Raw genomic sequence first — 20166 nt, 5'->3', positions numbered from 1 at the left:
CGGGCAAGAAAAAGTTTGGTTCCATTGTCGTGATGCAGTGTGTGTAAATGGTCGAGCAGTATTTGTGTTAGTGGCTGAGCCGTGTGCGTTGCGTGCGTTAGTGAAGCGATGGTTTCTACGCGGCCCTTCGGTGGTTCTTGCTGGAGGCTGGTGTACATTCAATAATTGTTTTGCGCGTTCCGCCCGCTTTGGCAATTCCTTCAAGACTTTTGCTTGAGGGAGCAACCATTTTCCAAAGTCTTCTAGCGATGGAAGCTCGCCCGGCTTTATGCTGGATGCTTTGTACTCGATCCATTTTATATGTCGATCAGTGGGTAATTTGCAAGCCAATTCGTTTACCAACCGATGGTCTTGCAAGTATGCAGCTTTGTTTATTGCTTTGAGGTTGGTAATCATATCCTGAATCGCGTCGGATAGTTCAGGAATCTTGTGCTGATTATCAATTTTGATTTTTAGCACGTCTTTTAGGTGTTCATCGTACACAAGGTCCGCTCTACCGAATTGTTCCTCCAATTTGGAGATTATTTCGGGAACGTTTGCCGGTTCTAAGAATAGTCGGCGAACATGTTTCTCGGCTTCCCCTTTGAGCGCATGCTGGAGACGGTTCATATTTTCGACGTTGGAAAATTTTGCTTCTTCTGTGCTTTCATCGAACGCGCGCTTAAACTTGGGCCATTCTCCTGCCTTGCCATCGAACGGAGGAAGCTGGTTTAGTGTCGTTCGTTTTAAATAGGTATTAGTGTCAATGCTACTACCCTTCAACGCTTCGATAAGGGCTGCGATGGCCGTGTCTTGGCCAGAGCCCGTCGGCGTTGGAGCCTTAATTTTTGCATAATCCTTCGTGCATTTAATGCACAAGAATGGTTCGTCCGCTTTAGGCAACCGGCTCAGTTTGGCACATGCCATATGGAACCAGCGATCGCATTCGTCGCATTGGACCATATTGGGATCATCATCCCGGCTGCATAAGCGACAGCTACCATTGTCGTTATCCACGAACGGGGTAAGATTTCTCTTGGTAGTCATGACGTAGCTAATCGGGTGCGTGTATGGTGCACGGATTCTTAATTAGTGGTATGGGTGTGCGATGTCGCACTGGTTCAACGGTGCGCAAGGGCTCTCCCTTAGAGCTCTCTCTTAGTGCTCTCTCACGCTATCGCATACGCAGCTCGCTGGAGCTGTACACGTGTAAGTGGAGCCGTATACGTGAGTGCACAAGCGTAGATGGAGAGCGGAAGCAATCCTATCGGAAGCGATGCTGTCTTCCTCCTAGTGTGAGTGCTTCCTCTGGAGCGAGGATAGGTTCGTCTAGGAGCGAAGCAAATTCTCTACGGTGAGAACGTGGAGGGCTAGAGAATTTGCGGAAGCTTGCATCCAACGGGCAAATCTCTCTACTAAGCAAATGTGAGGAAGATTCCTCTCTGGAGCCACCAAATGTTACGACGGCGAACGGATCTGTGGGCCACGCGAAGGATGCGGCCTTGTTAGTCAAACCCGCTCGGGTAACAGCGATCTTCTCAACCGTTCGACACCAGTAATCAACCTTCCCGCTAGTTGCTCTCTCAAGTAATTTGAGGAGCCTATGCCGCAGAAGGGGGTGAAGAGGGATGAAAGATTTCTTTCTGATCCGAATATGCAAAATTAAAAAAGCCGAAGTTTCTTAGAGTTGCAAAATCCGAATGGTTCTTTATTCGAAGTGTAGTCCCTTTTATACCCCCGGAAGCCCATACATTTTTTAGGGTGTTAGTGTATCCTTTCCGAGGATAATTATTACATAAGTGTACGTACGCGTGAGTGCCGTGTGTTAGTGTTTGTGACGCATGTTTATTCCGCTTTTACACGTAGCGTATTCCTTTTCTAGTTTAAGGTGATCGCGCACCATGCGAAATTACAGTTTGAAACTTTTTGAATAATCGCACGCGTAACACACAGGTAACAAATTCAAACGCTATCTGTATGATGTCGCAGGAAGAGAGAATCGAACGATTCTGGAAGACAGACTCATTAGTGATGAAGGATGGCTACTCACCTGACGAACGAAGATGCGAGCAGATATTCTGTGATACAACGGCGAGAAATGAGACTGGGTGCTTCCAAGGTAAGCGCAGTACGAAGATATGATCTGTTGGAGAAGAGATTCGCTAAAAATGCCAAGTTGAAGGATGAGTACCATGCGTTTATGAAGGAGTATCTTGAGCTCGGACATATGAGTTTAGTTCGGGATGGAGATGCAGTACCTGTTGAGTCGTATTATTTGCCACATCATCCTGTGTTCAAGGAGTCTAGCACCACAACGAAAATAAGGGTCGTGTTCGACGGTTCTTCTAAAACCACCAGCGGGTACTCGTTGAATGATGCTTTGTGCGTGGGATCAGTGGTGCAGGACGACTTGCTAGATCAGCTTTCGCGGTTCCGCACGTATAAGGGGCATTAGTTGGCGATATAGCAAAAATGTACCGCCAAATACTTCTTCATCCTGACGATCGACCGTTGGTGCGAATCTTGTTTCGCTTCGAGCCGCAGCAGGCAGTGCAGACCTACCAGCTGAATATGGTAACGTATGGTCTCGCACCTTCATCCTTTCTCGCTACGCGCGCTCTTATTCAGGTGGCCGATGATGAGGGTAATGCATACCCACGAGCGGGCCCAGCTCTACGAAAGAATTTTTACGTCGACAATTTCATCGGTGGAGCCCAATCAGTTGAGGAAGCCACCCGCTTACGAACTGAATAGGCTGAGCTACTACAAAAAGGCGGATTTGAGCTGCGGAAATGGACGTCGAACTGTGTGGATGTGCTGCAAGGGCTGGATGAGGCACAGGTTGGAACCACAACCAAGATGAGCTTCGATTCTCACGAAGCCGTGAAGACACTTGGCATCAGTTGGATTCCACAAGGGGATTGGCTGGTGTTTGAAGGTGTGTGCCAGCCAGACGACGATGTGATCACCAAGCGATCTGTGTTATCTGCCATCGCAAAAATGTACGATCCTTTGGGAATGATAGCGCCGATAATCATCCGTGCTAAGATGATTATGCAGGAGATATGGGTGTCGTCACGCGATTGGGATGAGTCATTGCCAGAAGACATCGTATGCATGTGGAAGCATTTTCAGAAGGAGATACGATCGCTAGCACAATATCGAATGGAATGATTCATACTGCTTCCTGAGGCGCGAAGCATCGAGCTGCACACTTTTGCTGATGCATCTTCTGCGGCCTATGGTGCTTGCACATATGTGCGGTGTGAAGACGCTGGGCGAGTTCGAGTCATGCTTTTAGCGTCGAAGAGTAAAGTTGCTCCGTTGAAAAATCTGACTATTGCTCGATTGGAGCTGTGCGCCTGCGTTCTAGCCGCGCACTTGCATCACCGCATAAAAGGTGCCATTGATGTGGCCGTAAAGGCATCATATTTTTGGACCGACTCAGCTATCTGCATGCATTGGATCAAGGCGCCACCGAGCACATGGAAAACGTTTGTGGCCAACCGTGTAGCGGAAATCCAGCATTTCACTCGTGGTGCCAAGTGAAGGCACGTAGCTGGAGTCGAAAATCCTGCTGATTTGGTATCGCGTGGGATGGAGGTGTCCGAGTTCAACAACAGTCGAGCGTCGAGGCATGGACCAGTTTGGCTTGAGCATTCGTAAGATGCTTGGCCCATGCCCAATCCACAAAGCATTCCTGAAGTGGCAGAGCAAGAGAGGAAGGAATTATTTTCGGCAGTTACCGTATGCCACAACGAATTGTTTCTGAGTTGGTCATCTTATACTCGCCTGGTGAACGTTGTCAGCTATTGCATGCGATTCATTGCCATGCTCCCTCGTCTAAGGCAATTAAGAGGAAAAAGAGTTTTACGATCTAGCGAGGGGAATGCGCAACTGAAGGACGTTTAATCTCGTAAAGTTCTCAGCGCTCGGGAGCGAGCAGCAGCAGTTAATGCCTTAATACGCCTTGCCCAACGTGAGTTTTTTGCTGAGGAGCTACGCGATCTGCAAGGAAGAATCCTGGTCAAAAAACAATCAGAGCTCAAAAGACTCACCCCGTTTGAGGACGAAAAGGGTATTATCCGGGTTGGTGGACGACTGAATTTGTCACAGCTGCCGTATCAGTCGAAACATCCCGCACTGCTGCCGAATGGCCATCCATTGGCTCGATTGATTGCTGAGCATGATCACTAGATGTGATCATTTTAGCAATGTTTTACAATGAGTGTTTTACAATGGATTGCAATAACATATAAAATAAAAATGTGCACTATGGAACCAAATTTAACACAGAAACACGATCATTAAACTCAGTTGGCGAAATCCTCGGCTCAAAAGCGATGCTGACGGCGTTGAAAGCACGGCACATGAGTAGGAACGGGTCAGAGGAGCGCGTTCTACGGTCGTCGAGGGCCAACATTGCCCGAGTCTGGAGCGGCCTGGCAGGAACGTACAGGTTGATGGCAGCCAGTAGTGACGGAGAGTCAATACGGCCGTCGAGAAGTCCCGTGATGAACGACAACCTGGCTTTTCGTATTCGCTCACTTAGGGTGGGTAACCCGAGTAGTAAACACCTAGTCCGGTAATCGAGCCTTTGGTTCCATGAACGAAATGCAAATCGTGTAATTTTGCGCTGGATTGATTCCAATCGAGCTAACGGACGCGCTGCAGTTGGCCACCATACGATATTTGCATATTCCATCAACGACCGGATATGTGAGCAATAGAGCGCCTTGGTGCAAGGTATATCATTAAGCTCGCGAGTCATATTGATAACTAGTCCTAGCATTCTATTACTGCTGGCTACTACGTGATCCAGCTGATCCTTAAATGATAGTTTTGTATCGAGCAAAACACCTAGATCCTTAACACATTGTTTTCGCGCCAAGGACTGTCCATCAAGCGCATATTCATACAATGATGGGCAGCGAGAACGACTGAAAGTGATGGCTTCACGTTTATCTGTGCATAGGGATAAAGAATTACGGTTGCACCAACACTGGAACTCATGCAAGGAAGTTTGCAGTCGGGCGTGGTCTTCTGGTTCACGAATAACACGAAAAATTTTCGCGTCATCTGCGTACAATAGATGATTATCAGCCGGAAGGATCAACGTCACGGATCGGAAGGAAGGAACGTCACGTCGTTGATGAAAAGAAGGAACAGCAAAGGACCCAGGTTGCTGCCCTGCGGGACTCTAGAAGATGTATGCACTGGATTTGACATGTACGGGCCTAACTTCACAGAATATTGACGATCTGTAAGGTACGATCTAAGTCACATTATCATAGGGTTTGGGAGACCAAGTAAGTCGAGTTTTGCTAGCAAGATGGATATATGTTGTAAACCAGTATCGATAGATTTATGGCATTTGCTAACAAATTCTAATAGATTAGTCGTTGTAGATCGCCTGGGTTCAACAAAACCATGTTGATTCACACTAATATAGTTGCAGGCCGAGGCCAACAATGGCTCGTAGATTAGCATTTCAAACACCTTTGCACACACGCTGAGTGAGGTTATGCCACGATAGTTTACAGCATCATTCTTACAGCTCTTCTTGTAGATGGGTGTCATCCAGGAAGATTTCCAAGTGGCAGGAAAGGTTCCACATCTCAGGGACTTCTTAAAAATCTTCATCAGCGAGGGAGCAAGCGCAGAAGCACACCACTTTAGGATAACGGGCGGTATACCATCTGGGCCATGGGTATATGAGGATTTAACACGTTTGATGGCAGAGGTGATCGTATCGACAGTGATGACTGGTAGCATAGGGAGCAGTGCACCAACAGGTGTGTTAGAGAGAGCATCGGTCACATCTTCTGTACCAGTATTTGGCGAAGCGAAGTTGTCCTTGAAGCGCAAGGCAAACAATTTACATATTTCTGGCAGGGAACAGGCACTGTCACCGTCATAACGTATAACTATAATGATAACGTATAACGTAATGCTTGGTAGCCCAGTAGATTTTCGTTTTTTGTCCATATAACTCCAAAAGCGCCTAGGGTACTTGCAGAGGGAACGTGCAGTTTGTTTCTAATAACTTCGGTGACAGGATCTATTATATCGGCGATAGAGAGAATGAACTCTGTTGTAGTAAAGACGTGACGTGCTGTTTCGTTCTGCTCGTTGATCAGAATAGGCTTTTCTTTTTTCTTTTTTTAATGCATTCAGTGTGCGATCAGCCCATGGTGGCCCACGACGAGGAATTTTAACAGGCGTGCATTCACATATAGCAGATCTCATGAACTCACAAAAAGCTTCTGTGGCATCGTCAATGGTTGAATAGTCCGAACAATTAAAAGAATTGTCATAAGATAAAATCAGTCGCTCCAATTTTGGAAGGTCAACACGAGCATAATTCAGCCTTTTATCAGCATCAATGGCTGCAGCGATCGTAAATGGGGCTACGTTGTCCAAATCAAAGTCAAGCGGAGGGTGGTGTTCGTCGATAGTAGTAAGGGGATATTCACAGACACGGATTCAAGAACATGCAGATGCAGCTGGTCAATTTGCGTAAATTAGGTCAAGTATTCGCCCCGATGAGTTAGTATTGAAGTTAATCTGGTATAGTCCATTCTGATGCAAACCATCAACGAACTGGACACTGCGAGCAGAGCGTGCATGAGGCTCATAGAAATCAAAGGCAGCTCCATTTTCCTCTGAAGCCGATGCTCAGGATAGCGTAGACTGGTTGAAATCACCAATAAGCATGAATCTGTCTCTCGGACCAAGAGTAGTGCAGATATTTATTTATTTATTTATTTATTTATTTATTTATTTATTCCCGGTCGCAACGGTAAACACGATACTCATCTCCAAACAAGAGAGCGGTGGGAATAGAGGGATCAAGCCAGGTTTCAGTGAGTACCAATACATCGTATTCAGTCTCCATTACCGATAAACGGAACTCATCGGCTTTAGAGCGCAGACCACGCACATTTTGATAAAACACGGTTATACGCGTCGCTTGATCGCTGGGTGCTTGATGTAATGAAGTGTAAGTAGCCGGTATGTTGGAAATGACGGAGCTTATCGTAGATGGTGAGTGTATGATGCGTGTCTGTGTTGTCGAAGGGTTAGCTCGGACCGTGTGAGTAACATATGACTGCGCTGCTGTGGTGCGGTTACTTCGGAAAAAATTGAGCCATTGTAATTTGACACGTTTTTGCTCGTGATGTGGACGGAAGAGTAGGTGAAGTGAGAGTGCGATTCATATCGGTAGGTGAGTGTTCAGCTTGTGTCTGCGAAGGTTCACGGATAAGTGCAGGTGAGTAAGGATTGTTGTGTTGGATGCGAGACTGTAGTGGTAAGGTGAGAGCTGAGTGCAGGGCTGTGGCGCTACCGGAGAATGTTGAGTGTGGGATTGTTGCGGTAGTATGTATGTAAGTGTTCGTGTGATGTGTGCGTGATTGAAGAGATCGCGGCGGGAGCGAGATGAACTCACGCACACCGAGCCCGGCCGGCCAAGAGGCTGCGTTAAGCGCCTTGCTACGAAGGACAGCGGGAATCCTGACCTTGAATGTTATCGCACTCAGGGAGTTAGGAACCGTTCCAGCTTTTAATAGGCAGGTCCCCTGTACCTAAAACCTGCGCACAGGCGCGCAGCATCGTTGAAAGCATACCTGTGTGTCTTCGTGTGCTTTGCAACAAAGGCGGTGCACTTGGAGCTAGTGGGAGACCTGTCAACTGACGGTTTTCTCGCGGCTCTACGGTGGTTTACGGCGAGGAGAGGTGTTCCGGATCATCTCCATTCGGACATTGGAAAAATCTTCGAGGGAGTGAGAAATGAGCTGTGAGAGCTTTTTGCGACTTTGACTTTGGGAAGAATGTGTTTGCGAGTGAAGCTGCACAGAGTACCATCGATTCATCGTGCGCGGACCAGGGAATCTCTTGGCACATGATTCCACCGAGAGCTCCTCACTTTGGCGGCCTTTGGAAAGCCGCGGTGAAAACGGCCAAGCGTCATCTGTTCCGTCACCTCGGAAGTACTCGGCTCTCCTTCGAGGGTTACTACACCGTGCTGCACTAGATCGAGGCAGCTATGAACTCTCATCCTCTCTTACCGCTTACGGATGATCCCAATGATTTAGCCGCACTAACACCTTCTCATTTGTTGATAGGCTCCTCATTAACGGCACTTCCGGACCCTGACATGACGATGGCACACACTAATGCACATGATCACTTGGCGAAGCTGCAGCTATTGGTGCAGAAGTTTTGGAAACACTGGCAAAAGGAGTATGTGAGAAAACCTCACGAATGTTCGTATACGGTGTACAACTCGTTTTCTTTCCCGATATTAGAATAATTTGTGTCGGTTATGGAAATAAATGCGACTCGTTCAAATGTCCGTTTGCTACTGTATATTCAATTGTCAAGAGTTCATTACATAATTCATTTTGAGTTCATTCTGTTATTCTTATCTATGCCTATGAGTTCATTTCCTATCCTATTTCTAAATTGAGTTCGAATTTCGAATTCGAACTAATAAATTCAAATGATCAATCTCCAACATTCCGGCCACCAAAGAAAGTATTTCTTTAAACATTCAGAAAATACAATTGAAAAAAAATAAGAAAATGAAGAAGTATCACGATCTAACTTCGCCTCAGAGATAGCAAATGTTGTGCAAGTGTGGTGTTGTGTTGTACAAGTTGCAAGTGTCGATCTGTCACTTCGTGTATCGTGTCGTGTGTATGTGCGGTGTGGTTGTTTACATTACGCATGTGCTTCGCGCTGATCGCCTCCTAACTTTGGTGTTCGAGGTTAATTGTCTTCACCTATGTTTGGATTTGGAAGGATTGCCAATCTAGCTGCTGTGGTCTATCTCCTTTCCTGCAGCTGTACGAAGTGTTACTACTCTAACAACGCCGTCCTTTCCTGGGTGCAATCGTGTTATTCTACCCATTGGCCATAAGGTAGGTGGTATATTGTCTTACTTTATGATTACCAATTGCCCTTCTTCTAGCGACACTGGTGGAACTATTAAACGTTTGGCCCAGGCCTGAAGCTGCTGCAAGTATTCCGGATACCAACGCGACCATATATGCTGCATATGCTTTTGCGCCAAATCAAACTCCTTCAATCTATTGGCTGACACCTGACTCCTATCAACTTGTGGCAACGCCAGCATGTTCGACCCTACCAAAAAATGACCCGGAGTGAGTTGTTGCGTGTCCGAAGGCTCACTAGAAAGCGGAATCAGGGGTCTTGAATTTAAGCATTGTTCGACCTGTGCTAGCAATGTTACCATTCCCTCCTGAGTGAGGCTCGTACTTCCTATCGTGCGAATTAGGTGCTGTTTAGCGGATCGTACAGCAGTCTCCCACAGTCCTCCGAAGTGTGGCGCCCGAGGTGGAATAAACTTCCACTGAATTTCTTCATTGGCACACCAGTTGAAGATTTCGATGCGTTCGCTATTGCTGCACTTAAACATCTCGTAGAGGCGAAGAAAGTTCGTGTGCAGCCCCCTTAAACGTAGTGGCATTATCTGAATGCAGTTCCGCGATTTTGCCTCTGCGAGCCACGAAGCGCCTTAGTGCTGCCAAAAATGCCGCCGTAGTGAGATCATTCACCAACTCAATGTGGACCGCTCGTGTTGCAAAGCACACGAAGATGGCGATGTATGCCTTGGTGGGACTTCTATTGCGAACAGGCGACTTCAGCAATACCGGACCACAATAGTCCACACCACTGACAGCAAACGGTCTCGTGGGTGTAACCCTTGATGTCGGAAGATCTGCAACGGATTGTTGCACCAGTGTAGGTTTGGCCTTGAAACCCTTTTGACACCGATGGAAAACCAAATTGGTCAAATTACGGCCACCGATTATCCAGAAGCGTTCACGAAGGATGGATAATAAGTGTTCAGGACCGGTGTGCATATACTTCTGGTGATACGCGACTGCTAACAATGCTGCGAGCGGGTGTTTTGCAGAAAGAAGTATGGGATGCTTCGCGTATTCTGCTATTTGTGCGTTGCGAAGCCGGCCACCAACACGCAGGATTCCCGCCTCATCAATAAAGGGGGACAACCATTTCAGCTTTGAATTGCGTGGTAGATTCTTGCCGTTTTTAACCGCGGGTAAATCATCCGCAAATGAATCTTGCTGAGCTAACCGACACAACTGAAGCTCAGCTTGGATGAGTTCGTCTCGAGATGGAGGTGCAATCAATGTAATCATGTCCTGAATCGAAGCATGACCTTTGGCTGTCGGTGACATAATTGCGGGTTTCGGTGTCCTCATGCATTGCACAAAACGTAAACAATACGCCATGGTTCGACGAAGTTTGAGGTAGGTTGAAAACCGTGCAAATAGCTTATTGTTGAAATTGTCCTCCATCGACATTGCAGCTATTCGTGATTGTGTAATACGTTCTTCTTCTATTGATGCGGTTTCTTCAATTGCAGGTTCTCTTATAGGCCATTCTTCCTGTTTGCTGCTCAACCAATGTGGCCCATGCCACCATCGTTCACAGGATTGCAATTTGTCTGGTAGTAGACCTCGCGATGCATCGTCTGCTGGGTTGTCTACACCAGGAACATGCCTCCAGCACTTGATCCGAGTTTCTCCTTGAATTTGTGCCACCCTATTGGCAACGAAAGGCTTCCACCTCCGTGGTGCTGAATTGAGCCAATGTAGCACGGTCATGGAATCAGTCCAAGCGAAAGCATCGTATTCACTGTTGAGGGACTGACTGACCTTCCGGAACAGTTGCGTTGCCAACCGCGCTGCACAGAGCTCGAGTCTCGCTATAGAGTGTGTGTTCGACAACGATACTACTTTAGACTTAGCTGCCAACAGCTGTACCGATGTTGTCGAATCGTTTTCTGCCCTGACGTAACAGCAAGCACCATATGCCACCTGAGAAGCATCTGCGAAAATGTGTAGCTGCATGTTTGCTGCTTGCCGAATTGAAGTGTAACGCGGAATGCGCACTTCCCGAAGTGAATGCAGCTTGGAATGAAATGCCGTCCATTCCTTTTGGAGATGTGATGGTAGCTCACGATCCCAATCCCATGGCTTCCCGTTTTCCTGCAACTTCCACAGCTGTTGCATAAAGAGCTTAGCGATGATAATTGTTGGACTAAGCAAGCCAAGCGGGTCAAAGATTTTGGCGATGTAGGACAAAGCTAGCCTCATCGTCGCAGCAGTTGGTAGATCGATCCGATATCGCAGCATATCAACTGCTGGCTCCCAAACCAGACCAAGCGTCGATACAAACTGGGGATCTTGCCATTCGTGAGTAGGAAGGATGGCCAGGTCTTCAGAAGGAATGCCGATTAGTGCTTCGGGTACGTTCGACACCCACTTCTTCAACACGAATCCAGCCTGCTTGAGCATCTCAGAAATCTGCCTTTGCATTTCAATTGCGTCTGCCAACTCGTCTGTTCCCGTTAGCAGGTCATCCACATAAAAATCGTGCAATACAGGATCCACTGCTCGGGGGTATTGCATCTTGTGATCGAGAGCGATCTGCTTTAGCGTTCTTGTTACTAGGAAGGGTGCGCAAGACGTGCCATATGTAACCGTTTGCAGTTGAAACGTCTGAATCGACTCTGCGGTGTTTCCTCTATACCGAATGCGCAGGTATTCAGTGTCGCGAGAATCGTGGAGAATTTGGCGATACATTTTCTCAACGTCTGCTGAGAGTGCGACTGCGTGAGACCGGAAACGAACGATGATGGTGAACAGATCGTCTTGGATCACCGGCCCAACCAGGAGTTTGTCGTTCAAGGAGTAGCCAGAAAATGTCTTGCACGACGCGTCAAAGACTACCCTGACCTTGGTGGTTGTGCTCGATTCCTTAAGCACCGCGTGATGAGGGAGATAGTAGTGTTCACACGAATCGTCCACCGGCTCGGTGAGTTGTTTCATGTGCCCTAAGCGCTCATACTCCGACATGAAATTACTATACTCCTCCTTCATTGCAGGGTTAGACTTGAGCCGCCGTTCCACCGCTAGGAGACGACGATCAGCGATTGCTTTCGATTCTCCTAAAACGATATTCGAATTAGGATTTTGTGGTAAACGTACGACATACCTGCCAGATGGGTCTCTGGTTGTAGTAGAGATGAAATGACGTTCACACATGTCTTCCTCCAGAGATAGAGCGGGTTCGTCGAAGATGGTCTCGCTCTCCCAGAACCGCGTCAATATGGCTTCCAACGGACTGTCGCTCGTTGCCATATTACACACCCGATGTTGTTGAGACGAATACGTTGTATTTCCTGCTACCGCCCATCCAAACTGCGTTTCTACCAACCATGGCAGACCCGAACCGAGAGATTGATTACGTCCGGTATGCAGCTCCCAGAACGTATCGCCACCGATGACCACATCGACCTTGCCTGGGATGTGATACGTGGGGTCTGCTAGCGTTACATCCGGGATGTTCCACTAAGACACGTTGATTGGTGAGGTGGGAATGTCCGCCGAGGGTGTATCCAGGATCAGAAACTCCAATGGGGTGGTGAATTGAAGGTTCCTTGAACGAACGATCGCCGTGGTCGAACCCTTTATCTGCTGCCTTGAAGTTCCGATGCCAGACACTGATACATTAACTCTCGTTCGAGGTGTCATGAGCTTCCGAGCTAACGTATCCGAAATGAAGTTGGACATGGAGCCCGAATCCAGAAGCGCCCGTGCCTCATGCTTCTCTCCATAATCGTCTACGATAAACACAATAGCCGTCTCGAGAAACACCATATCATGAGTATTTTTGGCTAAAAATACCGGGCAATTTCGAACCAGGTGATGATCTGCACACTGCAATGGACAGCTCACTTGTTGAATGGTCGATGAAACGGGAGTATTCCTTTGCACAGAAGCAGCGTTGGTTACCGACCGCCGTGGTGCGGTGGGCCGATATGCCCCGGCCACCTTGATCGGAACCACAATCCGATCGCACGAGATACTCTGGCTCGATTTTAGGATTTGGATTCGGTCTTGCAGGAATTCGATCAACTCGCTGTACTTATCCTTATGCACAGAATGCCTTTCCCACGCCAGAATGGTCTCATTGTCCAGCTTCATCAGCAACATGTTGGACAAAGGCGTGTCCCATGAGTCGACAGGCTCATGCAGCTTCTGCAACCCATTCACATATCGCACGAATTCATCTACCAACGACGTCAAGCCATCGACACTTTCTGTTGCAATCGCAGGTAGGAAATGTAGCCGTCGCCAGTACTCGCGAATGAGCATCCGTGAGTTGTCGTATCGCTTAAGCAGCGCAGCCCAGGTAACAGAATATTTTTCCGTGGTCAGAGTAACATGTTCGAAGGGAACCGCAGCGTCACCTTTCAGGGACGAAAGTAAGTACTGCAGTTTTGCAATTGGCGGCAGCTCGGCACTTGCGTCAATCATCGCGACAAAGCGATTGCGGAATGACAACCACTTTGTCGAATCACCGTCGAACGTTGGTAATTCGATTTTGGGAAAACGTATGTTTGATGTGGTTGGCCGTCCAAACGCTAGGGTTGAGTTTGCCAATAAGGAGTCGTTGAGCGAATTGGCTTCCTTCCGCTGGTTTTCTCTAAGGAACGATTTTAGCCGCCGGCAGCGCTCTTCCATATCGATCCTGTCAGTAATACAGGCTTGAATCGCATCACTGGTGTCGTCATACTCTTCCTGCTTTGCCACCGCGGCAAAAAAGTCCTGTCTGTGTTGCTCCAAACCCTCCATAACCTCCGGGATTTCACCTACATTTTCGGGTTTGAAGTTCTGCTTAAAGCGCTCCAGCGCCTTAATGTTTTCCACTGCGACGAGTTTTTTGTGCTGAGCAGATTTTATCTTCTTGTCCATCTTAGCTTCCGTCAGATTGTCACGATAATGTCTATAACGCGATATGAACGTTCATGAAACTGTAGCAATTCGAATTTACGCGGGAAAAATAAACCACGATTCACGATCACGAAAATTCGACCGATGCCCTTGCTGCAGGGCTAATGAACTTGAACGAGCGCGAGAATTCGAAATGGCGCGAATGATGACTTGCACCGTGCTCGTGATGCGGAGCGTTCCGAATTTGCCGTTGCTCTTGATGCAGAGCGAAAGAAAACACTTAGCACGCACGTATCCGGTTCGAAGGACCGAAATGTGAGAAAACCTCACGAATGTTCGTATACGGTGTACAACTCGTTTTCTTTCCAGATATTAGAATAATTTGTGTCGGTTATGGAAATAAATGCGACTCGTTCAAATGTCCGTTTGCTACTGTATATTCAATTGTCAAGAGTTCATTACATAATTCATTTTGAGTTCATTCTGTTATCCTTATCTATGCCTATGAGTTCATTTCCTATCCTATTTCTAAACTGAGTTCGAATTTCGAATTCGAACTAATAAATTCAAATGATCAATCTCCAACAGAGTACTTGCAAGAGTTGCAAAAGGACCCGCGCGTTGCCAGGCAGGCAGATCAAATCCAACACGGTCGAATGGTTATCCTGATCGACGAGTTGCTGCCTAGTACCCGTTGGCCGTTAGCGCGTGTGATAGAGGTGCACCCCGGTCCGGACGGGCTGGTGCGAGTAGCTACCTTGCGCACGATAAACGGTTTAATTAAGCGTCCGATAACCAAAATATGTCCTTTGCCAGTAGAAGAGAGAGTTAATAACAGTTTGCCAGCAGCTTCGTAACCGAAATGTCCGTATTTGTCGATTTAATGTTTGTGCACCGCGCTTCGTCGTTGTATCAAGAAAACCACGCGGTTTGTGTCAGGTCTGAGTTAGTGTTAGTGCTGATGGTACACCAAGGCGAGGAGTATGTTTACGTTTTTTGTTATTGTTGCATGTTGACAGCTAGCCCGCTGCGCAAAGCGATCGAACACTTCTCAACCTCTCGCTCAATGTAGCTAGAGAGCAGGAAACAATAATGATAAAGCGAGGTGAAAAAATGGGGACGAGAGGAAAGAGAGAAGGAGGCGAGAAAGAGAACGTGGGTGGGAACTATTTTTCGGTCACTATCATTTTTGTGCCATCACGGTCGTGTAACGGAGTTTTTTTGTCAGAAAGAGATAAACACATACAGCGCGCTCTTTCGAACGACCGTAAACGCTTCAACCGATCAAGAGCTTCGATCGGTTCTTCGGACCCGCTGCGCAAAGCGACGCAAGAAATCATGGCGTTCGGAGAATTTTATCATGCCTTCTTTTTCCCTCCAACGGCAAATTTGTCAAGCAGCCAGTCGAGCTACCCGTCCCTGGCTCCGCCTCATACCCCTCGCCTGAACGCGCTGTCGAAGGTTTAGATGTGTTGGTGCGTCAGACGGCCAATCGCTGTCAGCCGTCGTCCGTGCTTTTTCCCTCCATAGCGCTATCTCTTTCTCGCTTGTGGCCAATGCTCATGAGTTGCTGTGGCGCTTAAAAAGCCGTTACTAAACATTGCAGCGAGGAAGTTGCATTTTCACAAATCAAACCAAAAAAGCGCAATGAGTTCAATTGCTGCAATGTAAAAATGACCAAGGAATCGCTAGCTCACGCTGGAGGGTTTGCTGTGCAACGGGCAGAACCCTAATTCGCATTAGCACGTTCAGCCTGGCGCTGTTTTTCATCAACATTCCGTTCCGCCGGCATCTAGAACGCAAGCTGATTGTAAAATCGGCATACTGGAAAGTTCACTGGCAGTCCCTGGGGCCTGCCATCGAACTGAACGTGCTAAACATAAAGCATAATTTTATTACACTAAGCTTTTGCTTTCGTATGGTGTAGATTACACAGATATACCAAGCCGCCTGCGCATGGGTGTGAGTGTGCGTGTGTATGCAAAACTGTCGCCGAATGTATGCTCTTTCGGAATGTTATGATCGACCGGTCAAAGAAAGGAAGGTGTTCATGACAGTGACGGAGTAGGGGAATCGGGTGCCCTAGGCGGAAAGACGGTCGCTGTAAATGGTAACTGATGACCGGGAGGAGGGGGTACTGGAGGGGGTACAGCTGTTGGGAGATTCGGACACTTTCAGAACGCGTGACCGCAGCCGACCCGGCGGATGTTTTCGTTGTTTCCAGACAGGGCACGTCTACCGTAACTGCTCTGAACGCCGAGCCAACGCCACTGTCGAGGGCAACACTAGTTTGGACGAAGCTCTCGCCACAAATCAAGAGGTGAGTTTGACATTTTTCCACCCTTCTGCTAAATCCTGCGTTCGTTCCCTTCTCGACACAGGAAGTCCTGTGAGCTTCATTAGCGACACGATAGTACCAGTTAGGATGCTAGGACCCCTTTCCGTTACCGAATACTGCACTATGATTAAGGGACCACTTTACTCTCGAGGTAAAATCGATTGTACTCCGATTAAAGAATCATTCTGTTCGACACTCTTTTATTATATTACCTGGAATTGCGTGGCCAGTCAATTTCGGTCGCGATTTACTGAACGCACTTAATATTTTTCTTACGTATTCATTTCTTACAACTTCATGTATTACTAAACCTCTATCAATGGAACATAAAGAAGTAGACACGATTCTTCCAGAAAAATTGGACGATGCTATTAGGAGTATTTGTGCGCTCGATGTGGCTGAAGCCGATAATGAACTGGATTTAGGAAAAACACTATCTTTGCAACAGCGTTCAATAGTCAATTCGATTGTTGAAAATTCATACATAAACTATACTTTAGATGTTATACCGCTCAAACACCCTATGAAAATTGTCATTTTCCATCTTGTCTCTATTGTCATCTCTTGTCACAAGGGTTATGACAGATATGCACAACAGTGTATATTGGGCGTATGGCACGCCAATGCGGGGCGCGAATTCATGTGACCTTTGGTCACTGAAGATTGATTCTGTCAAAAAGCTTGAGACGAAATAGAACTAAATTAGAACTACCAAATTCCCGGCTTGTGTCGAATTTATAAGTGGCGACGAGGATTAAACTAAAGGAAAGAAGATGGCACAAGAAAGTATCCAGCAAGGGATTCTTCAAATGACGCAAATTTTGCAGCAGCTAGCGCAACCAACCAGGTCCAGGTGGTCTCATCTTCTTCTTCTTCTTTGGCTCAACAACCGTTGTCGGTCAAGGCCTGCCTGCACCACTTGTGGGTTTGGCTTTCAGTGACTAATTGATTTCCCCCCATAGCAGGATAGTCAGTCCTACGTATGGCGGCACGGTCCATTTGGGGATTGAACCCATGACGGGCATGTTGTTAAGTCGCACGAGTTGACGACTGTACTACGAGACCGGCCGTAACAGGTGGTCTCATAGTATGTTTTAAAACCAAATTTAAATATAACTTTTTAACAGAATGGGTGAAAACTTTTGTTCAAACAAGTTTTCTGGAGGCTTGACGAATACTCTAAACACTCTTAAATATTCAGTCAGAAACTAAAGCGATAAAAATCAGCCTTCTAAATTCATACACCTTGGGATAAGCCCACCTGTATATTATACCCACTTAGATAGCTGCTCGAAAACTGCTATATAATGCAAACAGCTGACAGACTGAAATTTCAGCCTACGAGCTTAAAACGGAAAGGACCCCAATGTTGGAAAACGTTTGCTTCCCGTGTAAAAATGTTAGAGAATTAAACTCTTTAGGCTACTTTAACGCAGTGCCAAAAAATTAGTGTTTTTTATTCTCTCTCTTATAATCGTTTGTACATTTGCTCGCTTTTGTCGTTAAGGGCCGATTCCGCGGTTTTTCTCCCTTTTTATGTGTTTTGAACCGGATCAAAACATCGCCTGGTCTGACAGATGTTGGAACCTTACAAATGTTCCAACAACTAACCTAATTAACCTATACCTATATTAGTCCTATATCGATTCCGATCACTACTTGGTTGGCTTAGTGATACGTTGTAGAATCGCTCGCCCGCGCGCCAATGCGGGCGGAGAAAACACGCAGCCTCGGCTCAACACGTATTCTCTAAGGGACATTATTGTCTAACAGGGATTCAAAGCCGCTGTAGACGAGTCTCTACTACCAGAAAACAGATATGAAACTACGAGCGAGAGGTGGAACGCTCTAAAAACAAAAATAATAAACTGTGCAAGAAATATACTCCCACCACGTCGTGGCATCACCAAATCTGGCTGGTTCGACGATGAATGCAGACAAATGACTGAACGTAAGAATACTGCATACCGAGCAATGCAGCAACGGCATAGAACGCGGGCATGCGCAGAGAAATATTCACGGCTCAGGCGCGAAAAGAAACGAGTTCACCGCTCCAAGAAGCATGCTTTGGAATAGCAAAACATGCGGGAACTCGAGCAAACCAGACCGGCGTACGGACCGACACGAAAGTTTTCCCAAACGATAGCAGGTCACCGAAACAACGTTGTACCTAAGGTAACCTGCTGTCGCAACAAGGATGGAGATCTGGTCAGTAACCAGCCAGAGGTCCTCTCGTGGTGGGCTCAGTACTTTGATGAATTACTCAACCAGCTTAACGAACAGCTAGAAGCGCCACTAGCAGATAGTGTTATGCTACTGCCACCTAGCATAGAAGAAAAACGAAAGTCTATCCGTCGGCTGAAAAATAACAAGGCACCCGGAACCGACTGAATTGCAGCCGAACTGGTCAAGAATGGAGGTGCACGACTAGAAAACGAGATTCATCAAATTGTTACTGAGGTGTGGGATAACGAATCGATGCCTTGTGATTGGAATCTCGGCATCATCTACCCCATAGACAAGAAAGGAGACAGGTTGGACTGCAACAACTACAGGGGTATTACGGTGTTGAATACCGCCTATAAAATATTCTCCCTGATCCTCCAGGATCGCCTTGTCCCGCACGTCGAAGAGATAGTCGGAAACTATCAAAGAGGATTCCGAAACGGAAAATCAATCACTGATCAGATCTTCACCATGCGGCAGATCTTGGAGAAGATGGCTGAATACAGACACGACACATACCATCTCTTCATTGACTTCAAAGCCGCATATGATAGCATAGCCAGGATAAACCTGTATGACGCTATGAGCTCTTTTGGAATCCCGGTCAAACTGATAAGGCTAGTTAGAATGACTATGACCAACGTCACATGCCAGGTGAGGGTGGATGGAAAACTCTCAGGACCTTTTGCTACCACCAAAGGTCTGCGCCAGGGGTACGGGCTTGCTTGTCTCTTATTCAACCTGGCGCTAGAGAGGGCCATCCGTGACTCGAGGGTGGAGACTACAGGAACCATCTTCTATAAGTCAACCCAGATCCTGGCATATGCTGATGATATAGACATCATTGGTCTGCGGCTCTCCTATGTAGCAGAAGCCTACCAAGGGATCGAGCAGGCGGCAGAGAGCCTCGGATTGCAGATAAACGAGGCAATGACAAAACTGATGGTGGCAACATCAGCGGGCCTACCAACAATTAATCAGAATCTATGTAGGCGTGACGTGCAGATAGGTGAACGCACTTTTGAAGTCGTCCCACAATTCACCTATCTTGGGTCAAAGGTCTTCTTCTTCTTTGGCTCAACAACCGATGCCGGTCAAGGCCTGCCAACACACTTTTGGGGTTGGCTTTCAGTGACTTATTGATTTCCCCCCATAGCAGGATAGTCAGTCCTACGTATGGCGGCACGGTCTATTTGGGGCTTGAACCCATGACGGGCATGTTGTTAAGTCGTACGAGTTGACGACTGTACCATGAGACCGGCTCAAAGGTCAGCAACGACAATAGCATGGAAGGGGGTACCAACCGGTTCCATGATAGCATGGAAGTCGTACTGGGTACCAACCGGTCATTCTACAGCCTGAAAAAGCAGTTCACCTCAAAGAACCTGTCGCGACGGACGAAGCTGGGACTATATAGTACCTATATAGTACCAGTACTCACATACGCCTCTGAGACATGGACACTGTCCAAATCTGACGAAACACTCTTCGCCGCGTTCGAGAGGCAGATGCTCAGAAGGATACTTGGCCCCGTATGTATGGAAGGAAAATGGAGGAGCCGCTATAATGACGAGCTATACGAGATGTACGGCGACCTCACTGTCGTACAGCGTATCAAGCTCGCCAGGCTCCGGTGGGCTGGCCATGTTATACGCATGGAAACGGACGACCCAGCCCGTAAAGTCTTTTTAGGCCGTCCACAAGGACAGAGGAGGCGTGGTAGGCCCAAACTGAGGTGGCAAGATGGCGTGGAGGCGTCCGCCATTAAGGCCGGACGGACTGGCAGACGAAGGCACGAGACTGTGAGCGGTTTCGGACACTCCTGAGGCA

The 20166-nt window shown here is 47.3% G+C and overlaps 2 protein-coding genes across 2 annotated transcripts; one reads left to right on the top strand and one right to left on the bottom strand.

Annotated features, from left to right (window-relative positions):
- The first annotated feature begins 11735 nt into the window (after nt 1–11735).
- LOC121600970 lies at nt 11736–12322 on the top strand. Its single transcript, XM_041929765.1, has 3 exons — nt 11736–11850; nt 11921–12019; nt 12093–12322. Exons 1-3 carry the CDS (start codon nt 11808–11810, stop codon nt 12320–12322), a joined length of 372 nt encoding a protein of 123 aa, XP_041785699.1. The 5' UTR covers nt 11736–11807.
- A 64-nt stretch (nt 12323–12386) lies between these two features.
- Nucleotides 12387–13793, bottom strand: LOC121600969. The gene has a single exon (XM_041929763.1). It carries the CDS (start codon nt 13791–13793, stop codon nt 12387–12389), a length of 1407 nt encoding a protein of 468 aa, XP_041785697.1.
- Between the last annotated feature and the right edge of the window lie 6373 nt (nt 13794–20166).

Source organism: Anopheles merus, unplaced genomic scaffold (assembly GCF_017562075.2).
Source record: "Anopheles merus strain MAF unplaced genomic scaffold, AmerM5.1 LNR4000014, whole genome shotgun sequence".
NCBI classification, from domain to species: domain Eukaryota; kingdom Metazoa; phylum Arthropoda; class Insecta; order Diptera; family Culicidae; genus Anopheles; species Anopheles merus.
Note: the sequence above shows the minus strand (reverse complement) of the source record. Positions and strands in the feature narration are given on the sequence as shown.

Excerpts from the sequence above, each read along its gene's own strand:
- LOC121600970 (XM_041929765.1), top strand. The coding sequence starts at position 11,808 with ATGAGGGAGATAGTAGTGTTCACACGAATCGTCCACCGGCTCG. Across the intron at positions 11,851-11,920 it reads ACGAATCGTCCACCGGCTCG|GGTTAGACTTGAGCCGCCGT; the intron begins GTGAGTTGTTTC and ends CCTTCATTGCAG. Across the intron at positions 12,020-12,092 it reads ATTAGGATTTTGTGGTAAAC|AGATAGAGCGGGTTCGTCGA; the intron begins GTACGACATACC and ends GTCTTCCTCCAG.
- LOC121600969 (XM_041929763.1), bottom strand. The coding sequence starts at position 13,793 with ATGGACAAGAAGATAAAATCTGCTCAGCACAAAAAACTCGTCGCAGTG.